Here is a 20,573-nt window from a genome sequence, read left to right as displayed (position 1 = left end):
TTTAAAGGTGGATAGTTCACAACTTTAAAATCATAATAAAAAAATTCGAGTAATCCAATTATTTCTAAAACAAAAATAATAAATTAGTATCTTTGTCAAATTATCAAAAATATGAATTATAACAAAATCCTATAGCAACAATATATTCTTATGACATTTAAAGAAGAAAGGTAGACAAATCAAAGATATATAAAAGATAGAAACTTGAATAGCTATTATTAAATATAAGAAGTTTAAATATTCTTGAAAAAAATCCAAGAACAAAAAAAACATCAACAAAAGTCAAAAAAGACTCATTCTTGCTTCTATATATAATATCTAATTAGAGAATTATATAGCAACATTTTATATGCCATACAATACATATCTAATTTGCAAAGAAAGTTTCCAATATATACACTATGTAGCCAACTTATACAACAAATGACCAACATATGTGACATGTAGCCAACTTGTTGGTAAAATTTTAACTTATCAATTACCTACCAATACTTAGAAATTTAGATCCGTATTTACAAAGCTTCTAAAAAGCTTATCTATAAGATGTTATGAATTCATTGCTTCTATTTATTTCTATCTAACTCCTCTAAAATAAATAATTACTAATATAAATATGTATGTTTGTAATACATTTATGGATTGTAATACCTTCAATATATGTAAAAAGATATGATTAAAGCCTCATGGCTTCTCTAATATATCTTATATATCACTTTCTCAGATTCAATGAGGCTAAAATCTTAGATTTTTTAAATAAGTTATTTTTAAGGTAAAATCTATTTACTTAAATTTTTATATTTTATTTCTTACTTTTTAACCTTCATAACTAATTCATATTAATTTAAAATCACATGTTTTATACATCATTGAAGAGATAAAATAATTATTTAAATATAAATTTATTTTTTATCTTTTAGTTTTTACCATAGTTTAAGATTTAGGATTTAGAGTTATACATATGTGCTCAATTTTTAATCTCCTTAATTTATTTTAATAACAACTTGATTTACTCCTCTTTTTTCTTATTAAAATTTATAATTCCAATAATATAAATAATTTTTTCTATAAGTTTTTAATTTGCAATAAATAATAATTTTGAATTAGGCTTTGGATTTGTTTACTTTTATTATAGAAGAATTTTTAAGAAATTGGAATAAACCAATGGCTATATTTAAGAGTTGTTAATTTTAAATATGTATTTGAATTGCTTTAAAAGTGTATAGATTTGATGGTATTAAAGATTTTACTATTTTTAATTTATACTTGTTCATAGTATGATAATTAAATATGTAACTTATATAATTATATGTTTATTTTTTTATTGCAAAATATTATATTTAGACTTCTTTTCACCATATATTTTAGAAGTAAATAACTTAAAATCTTATAACCTTTGTTTTAAGTTAATATAATAGATTGTATATAATCATATCAATTCACACCATACTCTCTAATGGGATGACAAGCTATTCCAACACAATCTTCATACACTATTTCTTTCTTCCAATATCCACAATTATTAGAGTAGTTAGATTTGACTATTGCAATTCTATATGAAGAACTAGAGAAAAAATATACATGAGCCAAGGTAAAGTCCCTAGGAAGGAGAATTACATGTGTAGATTGAAGTAGTTATTAAATGGACTAAAATAGAATATTAGACAATGATATAAGTATTTTGATGATTTTATGATCAATCATGGCTTCATCAAGAGTGAGTTTGCATATTGTGTGTTTCAAATGAGTTGAGAAGGTCACTCCATACAGTTGTATTATCTTGTTGCTATGTGTAGGTATCATACTGATTACACATCAAAGGAAATCTGATATTTATAGGCTGAAGGGTCAGCTAAGTAAGGAGTTTGAAATGAAGGACTCAGGACCTCTTGATAAGATACTAGGTATTGATATTCATAGAGACTTGAAAATGTGCAGATTGTGGGTATCACAAAAAAAACACATTGAGAAAGTACTGATGAGTTTTGGTATGGAGAATGCAAAGATAAGAAATACTCCTTTAGCTTCTCATTTCAGATAGTCTTTAGCACAGTGGCCCAAGACTGAGCACGAGAAGTACATTTCCGTGATTTCATATACAAATGCAGTAGGCAGCCTTATGCATGCAATAGTATGCACTGGGCCACATATCTCTTTTGGAGTCAGTGTGGTGAGTAGATACATTGCAGATCCAGGAAAGGAGCATTGGGAAGCAGTGAAATGGATACTTTCATACCTAAAGGGTACTGTAAATGCTAATATTATGTTTGATACACAACATGAGATAGGTGGACAGATCACAAGTTTTGTAGATGTTGATTTTGTTGGAGATTTGGACAAGAGAAGGTCCACTACAAGTATGTCTTCACGCTGGTTGGTGGACCTGTAAGTTGGAAGTCCATTTTACAATCTACCATAGCACTTCTGACCATCGAAGCTGAATTCATGGCTGCAACAGAAGCAGATGAGTTGGAATGCAATGGAAGCACTACAGGGAGCGGCCGAACTCAGACAACTAGCTTTACAAACTTCCTGCATATAGCATTTGTCGACACGGGCGCTTATTTGAACGAAGCTAGCACTGACAAGCTGGATTGGTCAAGTTCATTTTGGGGGCTGATCTAACTACGCCAGGGTAATGGCCATAAAGTTGCGAGTCGATTCCTGCGGTCTCTTCGTTTTCCGGAAATGCGTGGGCAGCGAGTTCCAGAGCAAGGATGGCAATTCCTTGCAACATACATGCGATTCGTAAAGGTTGAGGTCTGCAATCACTGAACCATCTACAGTCTCATTCTCCAAACTTAAGGGCAAGAATTGGACCGTCTCGTAAGGTATCGTTACTGACTTCACAGTCGTTCATCACTCGACTGGGTCTAAGTACTTCAATAACTTCAACATCGTCACTCCGTTCCAAAAGTAACCTACTGACATTTTATATGGTTTCAAACAGTACATGACGTCTAATCCGAAACGATATCGCATAATTGTTGACGATTTCTGACACTCACCCCCATGAATTGTAAGTGCATTTTCATGTCCACGTAAACTGCAGAGCTAAGAAAACTCGAAACCGAAGTTCTGTATCATGACAAGAATGTGGGCTTTTGTTACTAAGGCTAAATTTCATTTAGGATTTAGGTGTTTTTGTGTTTCCGGCTTGCTCCGTTTAATTATGATACTTGCGAAACATGTTAATGATTTAACAATCTGTGATTACATACCTACAGGAAATGAGAATTTGCGTTGTTATACACTTGTGTGGACGTTCCTTTGGATCTATGTATCCAAGCAATCGTTTGATTAAGTTATTGTAGACCGTCATGTCATGAAGGAATGGAAGAAAATCGCTTGATTATTATCAGGCTGTGATAGAGCATAAAAAAAACATCAGGATGGAAAAACAGGTAATGGATTACCCAACTCCATTTTAAGGGTAATAAAATAATGTTTAGAAAGGTAGTTTCTTTTGTACACTTAAGATAGCTCAGCTGTGGTCATAAAATGTCACAAAGTTGATATCGTTAGTTTTTAGTTCTAACCAACAAGACTTTCAGATACTTTAAAGTTGGTCAAAATATTGTACTTCTGAAAGAATCGATAACGAATATTTCGATTCAGAATTAAGGACTAAATTCTATTTGTTGAAGTGATATTTCGGTATTAACAGTTAAGTGATCCAGGTAGCTTAGAAGCCATCTCATGTGACAGTAATGAAAAACTCGTACCATTATGAATAAACAGACCAAGTAAAACGAAAGTTTAATGAAAACGATGCAGAAAATAGGTAAATGTTTGCCTTTATCCATCATCAAACGTTACAGTTGGAAAAACGAGGGATAATTGTTAATGCATGCGAAATAAAATAAGCTAAAATCATTCACTTAAGCACAAAGAAAAGATTATGAAAAGCATTAGAAATATGTTATAATACACATTTTGAAAGCTTTTGGCTTTGTACAAGATTTTTAAAAACAGCATGTCTTTTTACACAAAGGTGAAAAAAGTTGGATTAGTTTTTCTTCTTAATTAAAATTCTGCAACAACCAATCCTAATTTCATGAAATTAAAGAGATTTTACAACAAATGCGAATGAAGTACTATGATCAAAAAATCAATAAATGAATAAGAATTGAGTTGCATAACAATGCTATATTACGAAACAAATGCTACAGATATGGAACAGCAATACCAAGTGGACAAAATCTTCCAATCTGGTGGATGACCTGTAAAAGGCTCAGCAAAGGCCAATTCATGGCATGGTTTGCACAGTGTGCAAAAAAATAACACTTCTTGCTTGATTCTGCACCCAGGGGAAGGGGGAAAAATAAATAAATAAAATATAATATAATAAAAAAATCTACAAGCTTCTGATTGTCCGAGCAGAAATGTTGAAGGATTAGCCAAGGCCAGTGTCTCCAGCTCCATACGATGCGGGACGCTCCACCACTCGAATACCTGCACCCTTGTCCCAATCCTCTGCCTTCATCGTCTCGGCCATAGCTTCTTGACCTCGCCACAATATCTGTAATACCAACAGGATACAAGGGATGAGCAACAAGAAAAGCTAAACTTTCAAAAACATACACAACAAAAAAATAAAAAGACAAAAAGGCAAAAATCAGGCCCTTAAAGACCTAGCAATCTGAAAAATACGTTGGAACCATGACTCCGAACAAATCTTTGACGAAGAAAAGAGCCTAGTCCAAATCAGTACGCAGAGCATGTAGATAAGAGGAGTAACCTTTACATCTGTTGATCGTAATGAACATTTGAAGATTTGATTACATTAAAGTAGGAAAATGAACGAACCTTATCAGCAACACCAAAGTCCACCGCTTTCTTAGGATTCATGTAGAAAGGCCTTTCCATCACTTTGGCAACCTTCTCAACAGGCTGCAAACCAATTAAAGCAACCAATCATGAGGACATTGTGAACACAGAAAAAAAGTTTCAGATGAAACTGCAGACTTCCCGTATAAGGACCATTCTCGGGGTCTCAATCGGTTAGATTGCATTAGAAAAAGCAACACCCAGATATTGTTTTGGTAATCATATATCTAGCATCAAAACAAAGGTCCATCACAAATGTTTTGTGTCCAAAGTACACCAACCATTGTACCGAACATTTGAAGCAAGTTACCAGCACCAAAGCACCAATCTAACTCCTGCAACAAAGCACATTCCGCTGGTTGTGCATGTGAATGGGCGAAGGTGAGAGTTTATACATTGCCAGTATGCTTTGCAAGTAACCCAACAAGTGTATCCCTATTATTGATCAACTGCACACCAAGGAACACAGTTCGGGAATCAGACCAAGGGATTGCTAGAATCTTCTGTTCGTCAGTGACAAGCCTTTACTGATAGCGACTGCAATTATTAGACCTTTGATTATGAAAGCAACAAGACTGCCAATCTCTTGGAATCATACATATACCAAGAAACACAACTTCCAACGTATGCAAGGAGTATATCAAAAACTGTTGCTTGCTCGATAATTTAAGGCGAACAAGCGAAGCATGAACAGAAAGAGGGGTAGACAGTTTCCAGGCTGGGAACAAGAGAACATAGTCAACGACAAGATAGTAAAGAAGAGGCACCTCCTTCGCTCTAATATGAACGTCAATCGCAGACATCTGGCCTGTGGACGGTAATCTAGGTTGCTGAATCATGGCTACGCACAGTTTTAAACAATACAAAAAGTTGAAACTTCAGTGACATGTCATCTGTACTGTGCATCGAGATATGTAACCTAAATTCAAAAGATGAGATGTAACCACGAAGGAGTATCTGGACACTGCACATTGAAGAGCCAAAGAAGAGTGGTAGAAGTCCCGAGCGTCAGGGTTATGTTCCAAACGAGACATAGGCTCAAAAAGGTGCATCACACAGAGCTTCAACAGATATTTGATGTACCTGTAGCGTGAGGCATCATGTAGCGCATGCCCTTGTCTCCTGATGCTAAAAGCAAACAAGCTTGTCCAATAGCGGCACCTACTGCTACGGTTTGAATCTGCAATAATGTGAACTTTTGAGTCTGTCACTCTAGATGGCCAAAGGGCCGCACGTTCTGAAATACAACTTAGAGCCTCAACTCAAAAGCCAATAACACACAACAATTATATATACCTGATTTCTAACATTCATCAGAGTGTCATAAATTGCGAATCCTTCTGTCTCCAAGCCAACCTGAGGACAATATAGATATTCAACGAAGTCAGCACAGAGGACGAGAACAACCTAAGACGTGTAGAACTGATATGCAAAATTTAGTTGAGTTATTCAAATTGCACTATTACGGCAGTCAAACTAAAGTTAAAGAAATTTCTGTTAGGAATGGCTACAATGAAGATCCTATGAGTATCTAAGCTACGCCTCGCAATTCATTTATTTGTCATAAAGCAGATAGCATACCGTTTCACCGTCGGCACGAGCGGTTCCAGTAGAATTAATATACACATAGATAGGCTGCCGAGGGTCCGCATACTGCAAGTAAAGTAACTCGGCAATCACTAGCTCGGTAACCGCGGGAACAAGCTGTTCCAAACACAACCCACATCAGACCAGAGAAATACAAAGAACAACTGAGAGCAACGACTACACATCTCGAAGAATTTCTACCGAAAAATCCCTTGAACGGAAAGCAAAAACTTCCACAATACAATGTTTAGCAAGAAAACTGCATGCGCTCTGATGAAGAGTTTGCTGCACTACAAAATCCATAATCTCGAAGTAGCGAGTACGAATCCAAAATGTTGCCAATTCCCAAATTCAGCATAATTCGAGACAATGAGAAACTTACAGGCATTCCAATGTACACAATTCTGCTATTCAAGAGCAATGAAGGAAGGTCAGGAGGTGGCCGACGGGGCCTGTGCTCGTTGTAGCCAGATGACCTCTCCACCTGTTCAAACCCAAGATGTTTCCTCAGATAAGATACTCCGCTTGCACCAGTGCGTCAACTGCCCTGTTCGAACACGAACAACAAGCGATAGGTGACCTGACAAACCTGAGCTGGAGCTGCCATCATCACCGGGTTCGACAAAATATCCAACAACGGGGGGCCATCAGAAACACCGCTCGCGCCAGCCAATTGAGCTTTCCCCATTTCAGTGGATGCAGCCGCAGCGAGCTTGGCCAGAAAAGGATCGTTCGGAGAATGCGGGTGTTTCAAACCCATTCCCATACTCACCCTCGCAGGTCCTGCTCGGGGCAACCTTTGCGACACCCTCATTAACGAATCCAGATTCTTCTTCGGAGTTTGACACAGCCAGCGCAGCACATCGCTATCAAGCAGCGCCATGACTTCTCGCTTTTCAACTCCACTATTCCTTCAATTCCACGACCAACTACACGTCACAGAACCCAAAAACCTCGTAAGCACACAGGAACAGCTCCTCAACCCTCACAAGCTCAATCTCATTAACCCCAAACCTCGAATCCGGAATTCGCAATTTCCACAAAAGCACCCAAGCGAATCCGTGATCAGCACTCCCTGCCATCTTCAATGCACCCTAGCACACAATTCAGCCAACAGATGTCCAAACCTCGAGTTTTTTTGCAGAAGCTCGCGATTTGAGCTGCGAGCGACCCAAATTCTGATGTCGATAGAGTCGGTGTTGGTGGAGGGAAGTGGGTTCACGAAATGCCGCTGGATCGATCCTCCCCTTCCTCCTCCTCGTCGTCTTCGTCCTCATCGCAAATATTGTCGATTAGGGCTTGAGACACGGAGCCACTTCAGGCCCCATGACGGCGGCACCGGATAACTCGAATGTTCTTTCTTCATCATCAACCACTATTTACTGTATTCTTTAAATGCATATAGTACCAAATTGGCCAAAAAATACAAAATTATTATTAAACAAATGTATTTAATCCAATCAGAAGGGTATCAAAAAAAAAATCAATTTTTAGTCTACATTACCTATCTAATATGATTTATTTTTTTGATAATTTATAACTAACAAATAGATTTTTTTTATTTTTTTATTTTTTTATTCAATGAATGGTTCAACTTTTGCACATTTGTGCAACCTTGAGATCCATGGCTTAAATTTTCTCAAGATTTTAGATGAAGATCATGTGATTACAGTGGAAAAACATCAAATGTGTTAGCAATCAAATAGGAAAACTTTACTCTTTGAAAATAACGACCTTAGAGCAGATTCTCATTATTTGTTGATTATGATTGTAAAAAGTTTTATAATTCCGAGTTTATCCAAAGTCAAGTTTTCGAGTCTTTATATAATTTCCAAGACAAAATACAATTGCAGACGACAAAAGAATCATGTGCAAGCTATGGAACATGTATTAAATATTATCAATAGAATGTCTCCAATAAAATTTATGTTGTGATTTTACTTATTTATTTATTTCATTCTTAATTTCTGTTGCATTCTTGTTTATTTCTTTTTTGAATGTTAAAAAGTTTTAAAATGGACCTAAGCAATAAATCATACTATATGCATTACACTAATAAATTTAGATGGCAAGCTTCGTTGAAAGATTTGTTCCAAAAAGGAAAACTTGTATCAACAAATCATATTCCGAGTCACTAATAACTTTAACTATGAGTGTAGAGCTTTGTAAATAGTGTACATAAAACAAAGTGTGTGACATACTTTTATATCTTCATATTAAAAAATTGAGGTGTTGATAAACAAACATATTGATTCCAAAATTGTTCATGAACTACTACTATTATAGTACATTCACAAAAAAATCATCTAAAACTCAAAAAGCTATGTTTTTGAAGCACATTTCATGTGAAACAATTTGCATTTAAATTGATCGTTGAAACTACCAGTTTTAAATTGTCATATTGTAAACATACCCTTGAAGGATCCTACGTGGTGCCACGTAGGATGGCGGGAACAATCACTGATTTCGACTGAGGGTCAATGCTTAGGGAAGACCTACATAGAAACTAATATTAGATGAATGAAAACGAAGCAAAGGAACTTAAAAGAACGGATGAATTCCGAATGGGAACGGAGGGCGTTCCCCACCGGGAACGCGGATGTAGTAGTGGAGCCCTAACAACACCATGTACGCAGCTGCTCGTGGAATTCATTCCGTGGTTTTAGGGCTCTGTCCACCCAGGTAGAGAGCATTTGTCAGGACGTCATGTTAGGGCTCCCAAAACCGTTCCAGTGAGACACATGACAAACTCAAAGTGGATGGCGATGGATGATAAATCACGTTTCATGCGCAGATTCCATGTTTATAGATATTATTACTTGGGCCTTGAACCTCAATGCTGCTTGGCCACTGGGGGCCATGCAACAGGGGTATCCCGAGCCAGGAATGAACGAATGAATATTGAGATGGATTTGGATGAATGTAGTTGTTCAGGAAAGTTCCTTTGCTCTTGCGTTCAAGCGAGAGAGAGAGCTCCTGAGCTTTCGTGGGTCTCGGCTATGGCATCGATGTATGAATAGAAAGCATTGGTGAGACGATCAGTTTGTTAGAGATCGGTCGGTGTCTGGCTTCGATAGGGTCTGGTGAAGAGCGAGCGCAACACTGCGTTGTGAATTGGGTATCCGTCTTGGAAGGGAATCGGGTGCCGGGTGGGGGAGAGATGGCGTCCGATGGCCTTTCGAGAATTGGGTTGGCGGGGTTGGCAGTGATGGGTCAGAACTTGGCTCTCAACATTGCGGAGAAGGGTTTCCCGATTTCGGTCTACAATCGATCAGCGAGCAAGGTGGATGAGACCGTAGAGCGCGCGAAGGAGGAGGGGAATTTGCCCGTGAAGGGGTTCAAAGATCCCTGCGAGTTTGTGAAGTCGATTCAGAAGCCGCGATGTATCATCATCTTGGTGAAGGCAGGGTCGCCGGTTGATCAGACCATCGAGCTCTTGTCGAAGTACCTCGAGAAGGGGGACTGTATCATTGATGGAGGGAATGAGTGGTACGAGAATACGGAGAGGAGGGCGGAGAAGGTGAAGGAGAAGGGTTTGTTGTACCTGGGGATGGGAGTCAGTGGAGGCGAGGAGGGTGCTCGACATGGACCTTCGCTCATGCCCGGAGGAACTCTAGAAGCGTACAAGTACATTGAAGACATTGTGCAGAAAGTGGCTGCGCAAGTCGACAGTGGTCCATGTGTGACCTACGTTGGCCCCGGAGGCGCTGGCAACTTCGTCAAAATGGTGCATAATGGAATTGAGTACGGTGACATGGAGCTCATCGCCGAGGCGTACGATGTGCTCAAATCCGTGGGTGGTTTATCGAACAAGGAGCTGCACGAAACCTTCTACGAGTGGAACAAGGGCGAACTTGAAAGCTTTCTAATCGAAATCACTGCTGATATTTTCTCTGTCCCGGATGACAAGGGTGAAGGAGAACTCGTCGATAAAGTGCTGGACAAGACGGGCATGAAGGGTACTGGCAAGTGGACCGTGCAGCAAGCTGCCGAATTATCTGTGGCCGCTCCTACTATTGCGACATCCCTAGACTTGCGATACCTTTCAGGTTAGAGATGTACACGTTTTCCTTGACAGTAGCGTCTCCTCTCATTTGCGTCCGGTTTGCTAAGGGGCCCAGCCTTGTTGAATGTACTTGGTACAAACTGATCGGCTTCCAATCGGCATCACCTCTTCAACGTTGCTGGTATTGACATCTGGCACGGTCATTTATGTTCAGGTTTGAAAGAGGAACGCGTGGAAGCCGCCAAAGTATTCAAAAGTTTGGGAGTCAGTGATTTATTAGCAGAGGTTAAAGTTGACAAACAGGAGCTCATCGACAACGTCCGAAAAGCCCTGTATGCCTCGAAGATTTGCAGTTACGCGCAAGGCATGAACCTCATTCGTGCAAAGAGCATTGAGAAGGGTTGGAATTTGGACCTCGGAGAACTCGCTCGTATTTGGAAAGGTGGGTGCATTATTCGAGCCAAGTTTTTGGACCGCATTAAGCAAGCTTACGACAGGGACCCAAAATTGGCAAGCTTGTTGATAGACCCTGAATTTGCGAAGGAGATGGTAGAGAGACAAGGTGCATGGAGGAAGGTTGTGTCTTTGGCAATCGAAGTTGGGGTGAGCACCCCAGGTATGAGCGCCAGTCTCGGTTACTTTGATACGTACAGGCGAGCTCGGCTTCCAGCAAATCTTGTCCAAGCTCAGCGCGATTACTTTGGTTCCCATACTTACGAGCGTGTTGACATGAAAGACTCCTTCCACACGGAGTGGTACAAGATTGCGAAGAAGCTGTTGGGCGACAGGGCGGCTACTGAGGGTGACCTCAAAATCGGCTCCAAAGAGCAGAAGCATTAGGTGTACGTACGCAGTGCATGTAAGAAGGTAACTACAGACTTGTAAATTCACCGCCGATCTTTATTAATTCGAGGGAATCGAGCTTGTAATTAGCTAATTCTGAGCCCGATTAGGGTCAGAGTGAGCACCCTGGGGCTAGAAATGTGCTGCACGACGGGCATAAATAATAAATGCATTGCACCCCGATTCTGGTATCTCTGCTTTTTGGTTGGCCAACTATTTGGTGAGAAACGATCTGCATGAACTTGACCCACTTTGGATCGGGAAGCTAGTTAGAATCTAGGGTGTTGATATTGCCAAGTTGTCCGGATTGACTAATTCTGTCTCGGTAAGTAAAACTTGGCACAGTTTCACGGAGATGAGAATGCTGTTGTAACGAAGCTGCGCTAGGCAATCATGTTATTCTGTTTCGAAGGCCATCTTCTTGGCAACACCCCAAAACGACACAACTCTTATCATGTGTGGACTTAAGTTGGATAGTATATGTTCATGATTTTTAGTGGAGTTTTCTCTGCTTTTATGGCAAAAACTACCCTACAGTAGTCATTAATCTTTCTTGTTCTCTCTGAGTTTGTTCCGCCTTTCGAGCAAGACGATGACTTTTAGCCCTCATTATTGGCCTTATAAATACTGGTGGGCTTCTGCCTATTACCGCCTCTACCCTTCTTTTTGCGTCCAAAGTTAGTCCAATGCACGTTGCAACCATTCTGTTCTCAGAGCTGCTGCACACAATAACCTGGATTTCTCGGCAGCACAGAGATGTTTGTTGACTGAACACCGATGTTTCACGAATGGGGCTTCATTGTTTACTGCTGGCAACCCCTCGATCCAACTCGGGGGGTGTTGTCCTGTATCAGTTTGTCTTTAGCAAGCCAATCAACCCGGTCTACTAATTCTTCAGTGGCTTGATCACGAGTTTTCGTAGACGCAGTAACTAGCTTAGATTTAAGTGGTGCTTGACTCAATGCAGATAAGCACCAATCTGCATATCAAGAGTAACACTGAATCGGATTCTTCAATGTCTAAAAGTTATGTAATATCTCCAGATGGCACGGCAGCAAATCGTGCCAAATAAATCAGAAAAATATATGGTATACTGGTGAAGCCAGAATGCGTAGTTGCGAAGCGGCTGCAATCCGTGTGATTCCGAATTTGAGAGAGCTCGCCGGGCTCCTCAGGCATTCCAATTCCAGGTTTTCGGCATCCGGCACCGTTGTTTGCAGGGCCCGATTGGTTGCAGAAGGAGCGCTGCGCAGCGATGAGGGGTGCGGCAGTGCGAACGTGCAGTACCGGTAATCTTTTCCTGATTGTGAACATGTTTTTGAAAATGTCACAGCTTCCGGGGTGGATCACGATCTTCGGACTAGTCTATTCCTGTGGTCTCGTTATGGAGCTGGTTACTGAAAGAAATATGTGCTCTCCCAGAACACATGTTGCAATTGCATTTGAAGTTCCTGGGGGTTGGAGAAACGAGAAGGATTCCCATGCTGTGACAGTCTTGCAACACTTCCTTAGAGGACTCGTTTCTGTTGATGGTGTTAGAGAGGGAATGTGCTCTGGGTAGTTTACAGAGGTAAGACCGGTGCATTGGCAACAGAAGCTGGTTCATTGATAATGCAGCAGACTGTTCACGATTTGTAGACGCAGGAGCACTTTCTGATAAGTAAACTTGCCAACGAGGTTTTAATCTGAACACCGTATATGATTTTATTTTTGTTATTATGATTAATTTTTTTTGCATGTCTGTAACAGATGCGAGCATGTTTATTCGCTCGCAGCGTTCAACTACATGCACGACGACACTGGTCTCTTTGGTTTTTACGGCCTTGACCTTGCAAGACATTGCTGACGTTTTGAAGATCATAAGCACCAAATTTAGAGAGGCGTCTTGGGGAGGTGTCTTCAAATGTTGTACCATTCTCATGATCTCGGATAAATTAAGTCAATTTATGTCTTAATCTCTTTAAAAGCTTGTTTAAATACACTTTTGTGTTTAGGCAAGCAGAGTTGATGTACACACTATCAAGCATGTTGAGTATACACACTATAATCACACATGTGAGAAAAAAGTAAAAAGTAAAAAAATGAAATTTTAAATATAAGTACGATATTACTAGAATTAGTGAATTTTGACTATTTCTTTAACTCTTAAAAATAAAAATAAAAAAATTAAAGAAAAATTAAAGAATATTAGGGAATTTTCAAGAAGCAACGTGACTTTTTGTAATGCAAATATAAAATGATTTTTTTGTAAAATTAGAATGCTTTGGATCTATTAAGATGTTGAAAATTATTTATTAAAAAAATTTGTAGCTTTAAATAAAAATTTGTGGTGTTGTGTATATATGTCATATATAAAATAATCATCAATAATATATTTCTAAATTATTGTAACTTCTATCTACTTGAAATAATTATGGACTATTTTTTGAAATTAATCAACTTTTAAATGTTTTTGTTGTAAAATCATTTGAACATCATGTTTGTAATGAAAGTTTAGCAAAAAAGATAGAATGTGCTTTTACTCATTATAAGATAATAGTCCATAATAAAAGCACTTTTTATAGATATTTTTTTATCATTAATTTGGTTTTCAACAAATGGTGTGTATTTTATTAAAACTTGATAGTTAAATTAAACTAACTAATCAAACGACTTAAGAAGTATTTAAAATTTGATATTAAGATGATGATTTGAAATTATGTTTATCTTTAATTGAATATCATGTTTATAATATTTTTATGCCTTTATCTAAAATAGCCTTTCTAATCCAACTAGGTTATCTATTAATTTTGGTAATATTTTAAAATTTCTAATAAAATAATCCAACAATAAAAATAGAATACAAATATTTTGGTACCCCTCTTTGTGTATTTTGATATCTCTCAAGGTACCACTCAATGAGGGTTGTAGAGGCTCAACCTTGGAACTTTTAAGTATTCTAAATGGCAACAATCCAAAGAGTTTGGAAGGGGGTACCAAAATATCTAAGGAGGGTGTTGAAATGTCCATGCCCTCAAAATATATAATAAAATTATTAGTATAGTTATAAAATAATATTAAACTTTGATTAGAAAATAGTAATAATATCAAATATCAATAAATGAACTTCATACAAATTAAAAATAGAAATAAAGTTTCGCTTCTTAAATTAAATATAAAAATTTATTCATTTTACAAAAAAATTGTATTATTAAAAGAGTAAATTCATCTCTTGCACTAAAAAAAATCATACATTTTCTATTATGTAAAATTGTAAAATGTAAGAAAAAATCATCAATAATCTCATTTTATTATTGGATATTTTATTAGTTTAATTTGATAATATCAAATAATAATAATTTTAAAATATTATTTTTTATAATTTACATTAAATTATTTAGAATTTATAAGTTTTTATTTTCATATGTGTGTATTTCATAAACACAATGATCATGTGATTGCAATCTCTTCATTTAGTGAAAAACAAAAAAAATCCTTATAATGATTTTTTTGAAACTTATACATATGATTTAGAGCATCTAATAAAGAAAAAGAAAAAATGGAAATGTCAATACTATGAAGTAAAATATAAAATTCTTAAAAAATATCTCAATTAGAAACATTTCTGAGTGACTCAAAACTACTCAATAAACATGGTCATTTTAGAGAACACTTAACATCATCATTTAAAACATGTGTACAACATGACAATCTTAAATATAAAAAGAGGACTATTTTTCAAAAATTTCAAAACTCATATGTTAATATTCAAATAAAAATATATTTAAAAGATTAGTACTACAAATAAATTTGAATACTTGAATATTAATTTATATTAATTTATTAATAAAATATAAAAATTTACTTATAAAAAATAAATTAAGGAGAATGTTAAATAGACATAAGTTTTTATTAAATTGACCTACCCAAGATGAAAAATTTGGTAATCATGATGAATGTGGTTGGTTTTCATTAGTTTTGGATCCTGTATTGGAGAAATGAATCTAGAAAGCATTTTATTTTATTTTATTTTATTCATTTTATGATAAGTGGGTCAATTTAGTAAAATCTAGGATCTGTTTAACATTCCCCTAATTTGAACATGTACTTGTATTTCATTTTAATTTTAATTTTAAGTTTTTTTTTTTACTGATTTGAAAATATGACAATTTGACAAGGAGCATATCACCAAATTTCTCACTCAAAACTAGCAATATATTATTGCTTTAAATTTCCTCACGTCCCAGAACCAAATTTGACGCTCAGAAGAACCGTTGATGTGGATGAATCTACGGCTCACGTCCTTTCTCACAAGTGTTGTTCAGTTGGTAACCTCCAGGTCGTCAAGAGATGCCCGACGATCAAAGTCGACGAACTGGATCGACGAACGGAATCGACGAACGAAACCGAAGGCGATAGCGAAGCGGCTGCAATCGGAGTCTTGGGTTTGAGAGAGAGCTCGCTGGGCTCCTCAAGCATTTCCAGTTTTTAGGTCTTTCGGCATCCGGCACCGATTGTTGTTTGCAGGGCCCGATTGGGTTGCAGAGGGAGGGCGCGCAGCGATGAGGGGTGCGGCAGTGCGGAAGGCGCGTCTCGTCAAGCTGCTTGCGCAGCAGCAGACCCAGCGCCTGCTTCGCACCAATGCGGCGAATCAAGCTGTGCCGAGGACAGAGTCGACGCAAGCATCCAGCTCCGGAGGAGTGTTGTCATGGCTCCTCGGCGAGCGCGCTACCGCTCCCGTGCCTGCACTGTTCGAGCCGCTGCAAGGAGTGCACATGCCACCTGCCTTGCCCGACGATGTTAAGCCTAATGAGACCAAGGTCACAACCCTAGCCAACGGTGTGAAGATCGCGTCGGAGATGATTGCCGGGCCTACTTCCACCATCGGGATCTTTATTGACTCCGGCTCGAAGAATGAGACCCCTTACTGCACAGGCGCATCGCATCTGTTGGAGCGTATGGCTTTCAAGAGTACCGCCAACCGCTCGCACTTTCGCCTCGTGCGTGAGGTGGAAGCCATTGGTGGAAACGTGATGGCTAATGCCTCCCGGGAGCAGATGTGTTACACCGGAGACACGATCAAAACGTTTATGCCGGAGATGGTTGAACTTCTGGTAGACACTGTGAGGAACCCTTTGTTCAACGAATGGGAAGTTCAAGAGCAGCTGGCTAAGGCGAAGGCTGAGATTGCAGAGTTGGCGAATAATCCACAGGTGGCGATTTATGAGGCTATTCACTCAGCTGGATACGTTGGGGGTTTAGGTCAACCCCTCATGGCACCTGAATCCTCTCTGGGGCGGTTGAACGGTGGAGTTCTTCACGATTTTGTGAAAGAGAATTATACTGCGCCTAGGATTGTCTTGGCAGGTACGTGGATTGCCAATTTGGATTTAGTCAGTGTCCATTTGTTACCTTTGGATCTAGCTGTTGGGAGTGAGCAAATGTTGAGATTTTTGTATGTTGTGAAGGCTGCAGCTGTGTTATGTTTCGAATACGCCAGATTCTGGTGAAATTGATTTCTGAGGTATGTTGTACAGTGTTCTCTCTATCGTTCTCTCTCTCTCTCTCTCTCTCTCTCTCGCACTCAGACACACACACAAAATTCAGATGTTGCATGGAAATTTCCCACTTTGTGGGTTCAGGTTTGTATTACATTTTCTGTGTGGCTATTTTGATGGGGGGATCATTGAAGGGAAGTACACATTCGTGAAACTGGATATACAATGCTTCAAGAATTAGCTTCTGTACAGAAGGCGCATTGCCTCGTAAGAGTGTGAAGAGGGGTTTCATGGAAACTGTTGCATCAGTTAATGTCAGCAGTGGAGTTGAGGACGAGTGGTGTCGTTTATGTGCCGCAGCATGTGCTGATCCTGGGAATGGGAATGAAGTAATTGGTATAGAATTTTGGTTGGTGTAGAGAACGTATTGTCGGACTGAAGTTCCATGTGGGCTTTTCAATGTTGGTGATGATTGGTGATTTGAGCATCATGAGTAGGGGTTGGGCGGTGTTTTGTGAGCATGTTTTGGGGCAACGAAGGAAATGGAATTTGTGTACAATATGAGAACATCGTAATTTCATGAGCGGGAGTTGAAGTGGGGACGTGCAGTACCGGTAATCTTTTCCTGATTGTGAACATGTTTTTTGAAAATGTCACAGCTTCCGGTGTGGATCACGAAGATCTGCTTTCCGTGGCAGAACCATTGCTCGCTGATCTACCTTCTTCCGACCAGTCTATTCCTGTGGAGACTCATTACGTTGGTGGTGACTGGCGGCAATCTGTGGACTCTCCCAAAACACATGTTGCAATTGCATTTGAAGTTCCTGGGGGTTGGAGAAACGAGAAGGATTCCTATGCTGTGACTGTCTTGCAAACACTCCTTGGAGGAGGGGGGTCTTTTTCTGCTGGTGGTCCTGGAAAGGGAATGTACTCTCGATTGTATACAGGGGTAAGACCGGCGCATTGGCAACAGAAGCTGGTTCATTGATTATGTAGCAGGCTGTTCACGATTTGTAGAGGCAGGAGCATTTTCTGATGAGTAAACTTGCCAATGAGATTTTTGACCTGAACATCGTATTTGATTTCTTACTTTATTTTGATTTATCTGTTTTATTTGCAGATCCTGAATAAGTGGGAGCAGGTGCAATCGTTCACAGCGTTCAACAGCGTCTACAACGACACTGGTCTCTTTGGAATCCACGCCACTTCTACTGGCGATTTCGTTCCAAAACTGGTGGACCTTGCTTGTGAACAGCTCGAACTTGTTGCAACTCCAGGAAAAGTGACCGAAGCTGAATTGCAGCGTGCCAAGAATAGTACTATTTCTGCAGTTTTGATGAACTTGGAGTCACGCGTTGTCGTGACGGAAGATATTGGCCGTCAAATTTTGACATATGGACATCGCAAGCCCGTGGCCGAGTTTATCCAGAGTGTCCAGGCCTTGACTTTGCAAGACATTGCTGACGTTTCGAGCAAGATCATAAGCACCCCACTTACAATGGCGTCTTGGGGAGATGTTGTGCGAGTTCCTCGTTTTGACGCAGTTGCAAGCCGTTTCCAGGAATAGATAATAGATTCGTAATTTTGTTTGGCTTCCTGCCGAAATAAATGGAGAAACACATTCACACCTGAACACATCTTGATAAGAGCAACTGAGTAATCGTTCGTGTGTTCATCTTTGCTTATGGCAGTGCCAGTGCAAACAGGTTTTCCCAGGTATAAAGAGTTCACCGCTCTCGCGCTTTCGAATCATGTGGACCATAGGTTGTCTAACTCCTGATAATGATTGGAATAATGACTAGACCCAATTTTCAAAGTTCAAAGATGCCTTTTGTTGTGTTGTTTTTCACTGTTCTTTTATTATTATTGTTATTATTTTTGTCATTTATTAAATGTTCAACAACACATTAAGTGATTCAGACACCTTTTATTTATTTATTTATTTATTTATTTTCTTGTTATATACTGTACAGTACTAATATCATCTAGAAATTTTGTATTTACCTCATGGTCCAGCTCTTTACAACTAGATGACAGTAATGATTTATGAAGGTTGGTGCTGCAAGTTTAAGATAAGTAACATCAAGGTTACTCAGTCTTGGTGCATTGTTTTCCTTTCTATAACAATTAGAATTAGCTTTATATATTTCAAAAACTGCAGCTGAAGACAGTTGGTCATTGGCTCATGTAAGAAAAATAGAGGCTACAGCAAGGCTAACTTATCATCAGTGGTCACATCACCTACCCAAATCATACCCTGCTAGGCTAAGATGGTCTAATCAGAACCAAGCGATGGAGCGAACAAGTCGCAGGTGGAGATAGTGACCATTGAAACATTAACATTGAACCAAGAGTGGTTTGGCATGGTTCTTTGTTGACATTAGAAAAGATGGAACAAGCAAACTTGAGCAACAACCATAAAATGCAATGGATTTTTAGAAAAGAATATTGAATAGACACTCTTGGCTAAAGTCAAAACAAACCAAAACATATTCATTTAGTGTGCCATTGACAACATTGTATTAGTGCTACTAATTATACAATATAAGTTTTATCCGGAGTTGCTTCAAGCTTAGATAAATTTGGCCAAGGCTCCTTAATAAGTTGGGTCAAGTAAAATGAGCTTGCCAAATACAAATACAAATTTGGCATGTATTGATACCAAAAACCATCAAGCAAAAACTTAGAATTAGGGCATCAATACAATGTCACAAATTTGTGCAATGCTATGTTTTGAATACATTTACAACAAATAATCTTGCATTGCCACGAAAAATGTTGCAATATATGAAAAAAAAAGGTAATTTTTTTTTATCATCTATTACAAATTAAATAACAAAACAATAAATAAGTAGAAAAGTCATAATATTACATCCAATAGTAATTAATGTGAATATCTAATTATAAATAAGGAAACAAAGACAACAATTAAACAAAATTGTTGAATATTCTATTAAATAGAATACTAAAATATAAAAGATTTAAATAGTGTTAGAACATGGATGCCCCATATCTTAATAAGTCCATGTGATAAATACAATAACACTAATAAGTTGTCAATGAGGCATATTGATGTAGACAATATGAACGTAATTACCATTCTAAAGCTATTTATGCATCTAACAACTTGTCTAAGCAAATTTAACACTTTTGGTTTGCAAAAACCTTAATAACAACCAACAACAATTGAGAAACAACTTAGCAATGTTAACAATACTTGATTGAAAAGATAGAAATGACTAAATGATTTATATATGCAAAAATGCAAAATAATTTAAAAAGAAACTTAATTTATTGAAATAGAGCTTCAAAAATAATATAATTCTTTGATTTTGTGTAAATTTATAAGCCAAAAAAAGCCAATTCTTGTCTCAACAACAACAAAACAAAGATGCATCAAATCAACTATATTGATAAGAATAAGAAAAAAATAAAATACAATTTGAAATAATATACCATCCTAAACAAATGTCAAGAAGTCTTATAATGAATAAATTCTTTTAAGCTACAAAAAATTTATGTTAGACACTTGAAGAAAATCAATCATACTTTTGAACTTAAACTCATCAAGCACTCAATAAAGCTCATAGAACAATTAATAAAAAATAGATGAAGAAATTAATCTATCTATTATCCTTTATTTAAAAAAATGAGAAAAAATTGGACTTTCTAATATATAATATAATGAACTTATTCTTTTAGATGTCAAATTTTATTTCTTTTACAATTGTGTGTATTTTTTATTTAATTTACTTTCTTATAATTTTATTTAAACAACATTGCAAATATCATGATATAATACTAAGAGGTCAAATAGTCCAAAAATATCCTAA

The 20,573-nt window shown here is 37.7% G+C and overlaps 3 protein-coding genes across 3 annotated transcripts; 2 read left to right on the top strand and 1 right to left on the bottom strand.

Annotated features, from left to right (window-relative positions):
* Positions 1–4,092: 4,092 nt before the first annotated feature.
* On the bottom strand, positions 4,093–7,692 carry LOC112290218 (ATP-dependent Clp protease proteolytic subunit-related protein 3, chloroplastic). The gene is made up of 10 exons (XM_024536296.3): positions 7,542–7,692; positions 7,004–7,343; positions 6,797–6,898; positions 6,409–6,531; positions 6,124–6,183; positions 5,911–6,007; positions 5,595–5,668; positions 5,223–5,276; positions 4,807–4,890; positions 4,093–4,519 (listed from the first exon to the last, which is right to left on the bottom strand). Exons 2-10 carry the CDS (start codon positions 7,295–7,297, stop codon positions 4,394–4,396), a joined length of 1,014 nt encoding a protein of 337 aa, XP_024392064.1. The 5' UTR covers positions 7,298–7,343; positions 7,542–7,692; the 3' UTR covers positions 4,093–4,393.
* A 1,778-nt stretch (positions 7,693–9,470) lies between these two features.
* On the top strand, positions 9,471–11,454 carry LOC112290604 (6-phosphogluconate dehydrogenase, decarboxylating 1). The gene is made up of 2 exons (XM_024537057.3): positions 9,471–10,463; positions 10,635–11,454. Exons 1-2 carry the CDS (start codon positions 9,575–9,577, stop codon positions 11,258–11,260), a joined length of 1,515 nt encoding a protein of 504 aa, XP_024392825.1. The 5' UTR covers positions 9,471–9,574; the 3' UTR covers positions 11,261–11,454.
* A 4,275-nt stretch (positions 11,455–15,729) lies between these two features.
* Positions 15,730–18,563, top strand: LOC112290603 (mitochondrial-processing peptidase subunit alpha). The gene is made up of 3 exons (XM_024537056.3): positions 15,730–16,609; positions 17,400–17,689; positions 17,861–18,563. Exons 1-3 carry the CDS (start codon positions 15,805–15,807, stop codon positions 18,305–18,307), a joined length of 1,542 nt encoding a protein of 513 aa, XP_024392824.1. The 5' UTR covers positions 15,730–15,804; the 3' UTR covers positions 18,308–18,563.
* Positions 18,564–20,573: the final 2,010 nt, after the last annotated feature.

This window comes from Physcomitrium patens, chromosome 13, assembly GCF_059467195.1.
Source record: "Physcomitrium patens ecotype Gransden chromosome 13, ASM5946719v1, whole genome shotgun sequence".
NCBI lineage: Eukaryota > Viridiplantae > Streptophyta > Bryopsida > Funariales > Funariaceae > Physcomitrium > Physcomitrium patens.
Note: the sequence above shows the minus strand (reverse complement) of the source record. Positions and strands in the feature narration are given on the sequence as shown.